Source organism: Apteryx mantelli, chromosome 18 (genome assembly GCF_036417845.1).
Source record: "Apteryx mantelli isolate bAptMan1 chromosome 18, bAptMan1.hap1, whole genome shotgun sequence".
Classification (NCBI taxonomy): domain Eukaryota; kingdom Metazoa; phylum Chordata; class Aves; order Apterygiformes; family Apterygidae; genus Apteryx; species Apteryx mantelli.
The window spans coordinates 18582400-18590440 of record NC_089995.1 but is presented as its reverse complement, the minus strand read 5'-3'; the positions used below and the strand labels follow the sequence as shown (position 1 = coordinate 18590440).

Below are 8041 nucleotides of genomic sequence, written 5' to 3'. Positions count from 1 at the left end.
CGCCTCCCGCCAGGGCCGGGCTGCACCGCTCGTCTCCCGGGGCTGCGGGAGCTGCGGTAACTCTGGACACCGGCTCCGGGGCCGCTGCTTGCTCCGGCCGCTGGCGCAGACCCCGGCACCTGCGATGGGAAGATGGTCGCAGCCGGCTGGGTGCGGGGAGGGCAGGACCGGGCCGGGAGGGCTGATCGCTCCTTGCCGCAGCTCCGCGGTGCCCGGGGGCTTCGCAGGTGCCGTGCGGGACCTGCTGCACCGCGGCCTCGGCGCTGCGTCCCCAGGGAACGGCACAGGGGAACCATGGAGGAGAGGACACGGAAACGCTGAGAAACGCGTCTTTCCTCCGAAATCTCCCAGCGCCGAGGCCTGGGGCTCGGCAGGGTCCGCACCGACGGGACCCCCGTGCCGGGCAGGGCTCCCGGGGCTGAGGCAGCGCGGAGCCGCTTGCAAACGGCTCGTGCTGAGCCCGGGGGGATGCACGCTCCGATGCCGACCCGGGGTGCAAGGAGGGGTGCCGGGAGCTCCCAGCGCCCGCTCCACATGCACCGGGCTCCCGGCCCCGCCGCTGCTTCCCCCTGCTGCCGCTGCAAGGCGGCCAGGCGAGGCGAGGGCCGAACAGAGCCCGTGGCCCCGGGGGGGGGGGGGGGAGCAGCGAGGCTCCCTGCAGCAGTGCCTCCGGGAAGCGGTTCCCACCGCCAGCGCGGGAAAACAGGGATGCCGGAGAGTTCGCGGGAAAACAGGGATGCCGGAGGGTTTGAGATGTTTATTTGACAGCAGACAAGCGGAAGAGCTGCCTCCGGCCGCGGCTCAGCCTCGCAGTGGCTCGGCGGCCGCCGGCTCGATGCTGACACCCAGTGCTCTCGCCCAGGAAGGGCCCGCGCTCGGCGCCGCCGGCCCCCCGCCCGGCCACACCGCGGGGCAAAGCCCCGAACGCTTGCGGGAACGTCTGTGGCAAGGGTGAGGAATCTAGCAAACGCGTTTTAAATACGCCGATATTCCTAGGTACAAACCTCTGTGTGTCACATACATATAACATTCACGGCCGCAGGCAGCGCAGGTGCGGGGGGCCGGCGGGGGGGGCCGGGGCTCGGGCCCGCGGGTTTGCCCTCGGGTTGCCGCCAGCCTTTCGGAGGGGGCTGCGATCGCCGCGCGCCCGTCCTGCGGCATGCCGGACCCCCCCCCCCCCCCCCGGGTGAGCACCCACGCGCCGTGCACCCACGGGTGGCCCCGGGGCTGGGGACGGAGCAGGCTGGGGGAGCGGGGGGAAAAACAAAAAAAGCCGGAGCCGCCCCCTCCCCCAGCCCCGAGGCGCCGCTTTGGACGCTGCAAATCGGGGTTTTCTGCGGAGGGAATGTTTTACGGGGCGTAAATCGTCTCGGGAGAAAGGGGGGGGGAGCAATCGTGCAATTCTCCGTGGGCGGAAAGAGGGGGCAACGCGGGCGATGCGATGGCGACGGGACGGCAGCGGGCGTCCGTGCCGCTAGGTGCCCGCCAGCGCCTCTGTCTTCTGCTTCTTCTGCCTCTTCCTGCCTTTGCTTTTGGGGTCGGCTTTCTCTGGAAGAGAGAGGAGGAGAGAGGGGAGCTGGCGGGCTGGGGCGGCTGCGGAGGAGCTCCGGCGGCGGGCGGGGGTGCCGGGCAGCCGCACATGCCCTCCCCGCCGGCATCCCCGCCGGCATCCCCGCCGTGCCGCCCCGTGCCGGTGTCCGGCCGCGGCCAGCATCCCGCATCCTCCGGGGTCACGGGGCTCCGCTCCGCGTGCCGGCGCCGGCTCTCTCCGAGGGCCGCCGTCTCCTTCCCCGCCGGGGTCTGTTTTTCCGCTCTGATCTCCCAGACGGTGCCACCCACGAAGGCGAGGGCGCAGCCGGGCAGGCAGATTTACGGCGGCGCGCGGGGTTTTGCGCGCCCGCCAAGCGGGGCCGCGTCTCCCTTCCCGCTGCCCCTGGGCGGGCGGCTCAGAAGTGGTAGCGCAAATCCGCCGGCGCGAGGTCCGGCCCCGGCGCGAGCCAGCGCCTTCCCACCGCTCCCGGCGCGTCTCGGCTGCGCCGAGCGAACGCGCTGTCCTCCAGCATCTGGATCCCATCACGGAGCACTGGGCCGGGAGCGCGCGGAGACGGGCGCCGGCAGACCCCTGCCCCGTGGGGACACCGAGCTCTGGAGCAGCCTGTCCTCAGCTGCCGGCTCCGGACTTGCCGCATCCAACCGTCACCAGCTGCAAGGGTCCAGCGGAGCCGGGAAGGGCAGATTCCCCGAAATCGATGCCACCCCGTCCCCCAAAGCTGCGAGTTACGGCCCGAGCAGGCGGGGAAGTCGGATCCTCCCTGCTGTCAGCGGGGGGAAATTACTGCTGTTGGACGCTGCTCAGATGCAGCCGCTCTCCCGGCTCTGTTGCCCTTTCCCGCAGCCCCGGCGCACCCTCTCCTTATTCCCCGCTTTCGCCATCGGCCTGCTCCCTTTCCTCTTCCCCCCCCCTCCGTCTCTTCCTCCCAGCTCCTTCGCGCTCCCCCTCTCGCTGCGCCCGTCGGTCTCTGCCCGCTTTCGCCCTCTCCCGTTGCCTCGGCCGATACACGTTCTTGTGCAGCAAACCGCAGCTCCGAACCGCAGATCCGCAGCGCCGGGGCCGGAGGCTCAGATCCCTTTCCAAGGCCCACAGATCGCTATCTCATGCAATCTGTCCTTCTGCCAGCTGTTAAGCAGAGATTTATTAAGACAGCTTCGGTCCAGCCGGTTGCATCCAAAAAGAATGACATCAGCCGCCTCCTGCTTCCCGTTGCCACCCGCGTTCCCGTGCCGCGCCGCCCGGCCAGCCCCAGCACGAGGACATCCCATGCCGCAGGGAGCCGGCGGGAACGTCTCGGCCAGGGAGGAAGGTGCTGGGATAGATGGGGCGGGAGGCGTCCCCAGGTGGGCCGGGGATGCGGGGCGACCCTCAGGGACCCCCTTGGTGATGCTCTAGCTCCATGCGCGCGTTCCTCGCATTTTGGGGATATGGAGACTTTGGGACTTTTCCATCCAAGGATCCCAAACCTCTCCACGTGGGGTTGCAAAGGGAAAAGCCTCAGCGGGGTCTTTCCCTTCGCAGCGGGGGCCGCACGGGTGCCGCGGGGCAGCCGCGGTGCCGTGTCCCGCCGCGGGGGCTGGCGCCAGCGCCCGGCCCCAGGCGCCGTGCTCCTCGGGACGCGACGCTCGCGTTCATCCAAGGGCCCCCTCGTTCGGCTCCGAATCCAAGCAGCCCCTAAAGCTGCCGCCGACGGCACGGGGCGCAAGGAGCCGGAGCCCTGGCCCCGGTCCCCAAAGCGAGAGGGGCTGAGCGGGGCCGGGAGCTGCTCCAAGCCCTGCCGGGAGCTCCAGGGTCCCTCCCCGAGCACGTCTCCAGGCTGCCGGGGTCGGAGGTGCCGGCGCCAGCCCGGCACGTTGCTGGCCCCGTGGCTAGCAGCCGTGCGGGGCGGCGCGGCGCAGCGCAGCGGGGAGCAGGCAGGTCGGCGCCTGCGCCGGGGCTGCTCAGCACATGTGCCTGGGAAGGCGTTTTTCTCCGGAACTGCAGAGGAATTGCAGCCACGGCTGCAACCTCGAAATACTCCGCAGATGAGACGCCGGCCACGTCCCCACTCGGGCTGGGCCGGCGCTGGGCACCGCTCGCCGGGGGAGCAGCCGCCCCGCGCGCCGCCGCCGCCGCCGCTGCCGCGCTCACCTCCCGGGCAGCGCTTCCTCGTGCGGCAGCGCCTCGTCTCCGGCCGCTCGGGGCAGGCGGCAGCAGCGGCGGTGGCCTCCTCCGCGCCGGCGCCAGGGCGCTCGCGGACCCGGCTCTCCAGCCCCCACTTGCAGCCGCGGCCCTCAGCGGTGCAGGCGCTCCAGGCGCTCCAGGGCCCCGTCTCGCACGTCTCTGCGGGCAGCGGGCAGCGGGAGGCTCGGTGACGCCGCGGTCCCGGCAGCCCCGGCACACGTTTTGGGGGGGTTTTGGGGAGGGGGGGGGGGTCCCGCTTACCTTGGCACTCGCGGGCGCCGGGCCGGGCGGCGGTGCCGGGCGGGCACTGCCGGAAGCACTGGCCTTTGTGCAAATAAAACTTCTCCTTGCATTTCATGCAGAAGTCTCTGCTGAAGCAGCTCTCGCAGCTGGGCGAGCGGCACTCTGCGGGGGGGGGGGGGGGGGGGGGGAAGGAGCCCCGGTGAGCGGCCGCCAGCATCCCGGCGACGGGCAGCGCCGGCACCGCGTGTCCCGCAGGGAAACCAACGCCCTGCGCTCTCGCCGTCCCAGGCCGGGATGCAGCTCCATGCTGCCGGAGGGAGTGCGGGAGACCCAGCTCCTTGCAGCAGCTCCGGGCACGGGGCTAGCGGGGGCAGCGCGGCGAGGTGGGGGGGGGGGGCCTCTCCCTGGCCACGTACTTGTGCATCTGTTGACCTCGAAGCCTCGCACGCCGAAGTAGCCGGGGGGGCAGGTGTGGACGCAGACGCCGTGCTGGCGGATGCCGTCCCTCCAGATGAGCAGGAAGAGCCGGTGGTGGCAGGCGATGCAGCCGTTGTCCTCGGAGCACAGCACGCAGCCGGTGCAGTTCTCGAACAAGCCGGCGCTCGCTGCGGGACGCAAGCGGAGGGGAGAGGGGCTGCAGCCGGCTGCCGGCACCGCCGCGACGCCGCAGGGAAACCCCGCGCGGGGACCCGGCTCCGCAGCCCCTGCCTGGTTCCCGCGTCCCGCGTCCGGCACGCGCAGCCGCCGGCCTCGAAGGGCCGCAGCGATGGGCTTCACCTGGTGCCAGCGCAAGGCCCTGCACCCTCAGCCCCTTAAACAGCAGCTGCAGTTACCCTAAAGCAAGTGAAACCAAGCATCAGGCAGCGGTTAAAAACCCGCTCCGACCTGGATTAGCTAGTTGATGCCTGTTAGACGTCAGGGAAACAAAGAGCATTTAGGAAACGCGGGAGAGCAGCTGCGATGAAAACCTGCCGCGTTATTCGGCAGCGACGCGGCTGCCCCGGCCGCCCCCACCGCTTCGCAGCGCCCGCCGGGGCCGGCTCCTGCCCCGCTCGCCGTGCGTCGGGGCGACGCTCCGGGAGACGCTCCCGGCCCCGGGTGGTCAGGAGCCGAACCGCTGGCACCACCGGGGTCTCCCTGCGCGCCCAGCTCCCCGTATCGAGGTGCCCAGCTCCCCGCTGCGCCCGCAGCCTTCGGAAGAGCTTGCACGGCTCTTCCGGCACCCAGCCAGCGCGCAGTATTTTTGAACGACAGCTTATGCCGGGCAGCCGGTGCCAGCGCCAGGACACGCAGCGGGCGCGTGCTGCAGGCCCAGCCTCCGTGTGCTGGCGGATCTTGCTGCGTCCGGCTGCTTTTCTGCATGGAAGCGAGGCCTGAGGAGGAGGCTGAACCGGGCAGAGCTGCATCCCGGGGCTGCGGTTAATGGAGCCGGGGCTGATGCACGGCCCTGGGGCCGGCGCGGGCCGGGAGCAGCCGGCAGCCCTGGGCCGGTGCCCTGGGCACGCAGGGAGTCCCTGCACGCCCAAGCTGCGAAGCGGCACAGAGAAAAAGCAAGCGAGCGCTCGCAGGCAGACGGGCGGCTTGCAAAGTCCGTGCTGCAGCGGTCTCAGCTCTTCTGGGGGGGTGGGAGTGTGCCAAGGACAGCGGGAGCATGCCGAGGACGGCAGGAGCATGCCGAGGATGGCGGGAACGCACCAAGGATGGAGGGAAGGTGCCTCCCGCTCGGGCCCTGGCCGCGGCTCTGCTCCCAAAGAGCAGCCTGGAGGTGACTGGCAGGAGCAAAATCACTCGGATGCTTAAAAAAATACCTAAATGAGGCATTTGCAAAGGAACCGGCGGTGAAGCCGGGGCGGCTGCTGCCAGCCCGTGGGCGGCGAGGAGCCCTGGAACGCCAGCTGCGGAGCGAGGGAAGCTCTCGCCCCCGTCCGGGACGCGGCACCGGGACGCGAGGTGGCCGCCCGTGGCCGGGAGAGCTGGCGGCGGCTGCAGGCTCCGGGCGCCCGCTGACGACGCACCTTGGATCCATTAAGTTGTTATGGTCTCCGTTACATATTTACCAAACGCTGACAACATTTGTGTTCCTGGCTGCAGCTGGAGCAGCTTCCCTGGAGACCGCGGGATTTACGAGCGTCTTTCCCTTCCCTAATTCTTTTTGATGCCTTTTTTTTTTTTTAGCTCGGCTCCCCCGGTGCCGCCCGGGCCAGGAAGGGCTCAGCGGGGCGTCCCCGAACGCCCCTCTCCTGCCGCCGCCGGCCGTGCGGAGCCCTCGCCGCCCCGCTCAACTCTGGGGTGCCGGAGGCAGCGCTGCGTTTCGGGGCCCCCCTGGCTACGCCGGGACGCGTTTTGGGGAGAGTCCAGCGCGCATGTGCCGGCAGCGTGCCAGGGCGCGGGGAGAGGATGGGGCAGCGCTGCTGGTCCTGCAGCATCCCGGCCCGGCACGGGGGCACCTCTCCCGGGAGGCTGCCCGGAGCGAAGGAGCAGAGAGACATCCTGGGCAGCACCGAGCGACACAGCCAAGTCCCCGCTGGACACACGCCTGCGTATCCTGGCTCCCTGCCCACCGAAACGGCGCTGGCAAGGGTTTAACAGGGAGATGCGCGGCTCCCGGGTGCATATGGGAGCCGCGGGGCCGTGGCCGTGCCACGGCATGGGGCCGTCTCCGCCGTGCCAGGTTGTTGGGGATCGCGGGCTGCCGGCAGCCACCCCCACGCTCCCTCCAAGGAGCCCTTTTCCCGCAAATCCCTGTCCCCATCCCGGCACCAGCCGGTTACAAAACCAAGCTGCAACCATGCCGAGCATCAGCGCCGGCCCCGCAGCCCGCCGGGCTGCCGCCACGGCACCGCTCCGGCGGGGTGACACGAGCCCGGCCGTGCTCAGCTGGCCGCTCGCGGGGCAGAGTTGTGGCTGCGGTGCGAAGCGGCAGGCAGCGCCCGGCGCCCGCCCCAGCCGGGCAGCGGAGCCTCTGCTCCGGCCCCGTGAACCTCAGCGAAAGGATGCACTAGGAGGAGCCGAAAAAGCGCAACCCGAGCACCGTCCGGCTCAGCTGAGAGGGGGACGCAGGGCGGCTTTGGCCCGGCTGTCCTGGGCTGTGCGGACCCGGCCTCGCCGGCGGGACTGGGCACGCGGGGGCCGGGGGGGCTCTGACCCTTCCCGCTGCGGGAAGCGCAGGCAGGGGAACAGGCAGCGCCCGGCCCTTGCCAGCAATGGCTGCGAGCACCTGGACGTTCTCCCTTCCATGCATTCAATGCGTTAAGCAGAGAATTGAAATGTCGGGAAAACAGCCCGTTCCGCACCACCCCAGATACCCCCTGCTCCCCCGGCGCTTGCACGGCTGCTCCTTGCGCCGTGCCCCCAGCGGACCGCGGGGGACGAGGGACACCACCGAGCAGGTAACGCCACCGGCTCCGCGCTCTGCCTTTTCCAGGTGCTTAAAAGCACACGCTGAGCCGGCCGCACGCCAGCGCGGGGAAAAGCAGCGGGTCTCCGAAGCAGCCCGAGGGGACCGGGTCGCCCAGCCCTTCAGCCCCGTCCCTTCAGCGCTGCAGCGGCCGGGGTGCGAGGCGACTCCCGTTTCGCACCTCCTGCCTCCTCCGTGCGGCAGCAGCCGGCTGCTCCGTGCTGCCCAAGGCTCGCGGTGCCCAGGACCCGGGACGCGCCGGCCGCTGCCCGAGCCGGGCGAAGCCGGCCGCCGCACGCTCCCTACCTTGTTTCTTCCATTGGCTCTGCGTGAGCATTTCCGCGGAGTTGATGAATAGCAGCAGCATGAAGCTTATCCACTGCATCTGGGCAGGAGGGATTTCGGGCAGGGAAGAGCTCAGAGCATCCACGCGGCGGGCGGGCTTGCCGCCTGCCAAAGCCAGCCGGGCCGGCGCGGGAGGAGAGCGGCGCTCCGCGGCGGGCTCACACCATCCCGCCCGGCGCTCCGCAGGCACGCACCGACCGGAGAGCCCGGGAGGCGGCGGGCTCAGGCCAGGGGTGCTCTCATGGCGGCCGGGAAGTGCCGGCTGCTCCGCAGAGCTCTGCCTTTATAGCCGATGCCAGCCCCCCTCCTCACCCGCTCCCCCCCCTTTAAAAATAAGAGTA

General features: G+C 70.7%; 1 protein-coding gene across 1 annotated transcript; it reads right to left on the bottom strand.

Moving 5' to 3' along the window:
- Positions 1–1287: 1287 nt before the first annotated feature.
- On the bottom strand, positions 1288–7740 carry RSPO4 (R-spondin 4). Its single transcript, XM_067307842.1, has 5 exons — positions 7662–7740; positions 4375–4563; positions 3977–4120; positions 3683–3874; positions 1288–1548 (listed from the first exon to the last, which is right to left on the bottom strand). Exons 1-5 carry the CDS (start codon positions 7738–7740, stop codon positions 1475–1477), a joined length of 678 nt encoding a protein of 225 aa, XP_067163943.1. The 3' UTR covers positions 1288–1474.
- Positions 7741–8041: the final 301 nt, after the last annotated feature.

Coding starts and splice junctions, on each gene's coding strand:
- RSPO4 (XM_067307842.1), bottom strand. CDS start 7,740: ATGCAGTGGATAAGCTTCATGCTGCTGCTATTCATCAACTCCGCGGAA. Junction 4,564..7,661: donor GAGCCAATGGAAGAAACAAG/GTAGGGAGCGTG, acceptor TGCGTCCCGCAG/CGAGCGCCGGCTTGTTCGAG. Junction 4,121..4,374: donor CGAGGTCAACAGATGCACAA/GTACGTGGCCAG, acceptor CCCCCCCCGCAG/AGTGCCGCTCGCCCAGCTGC.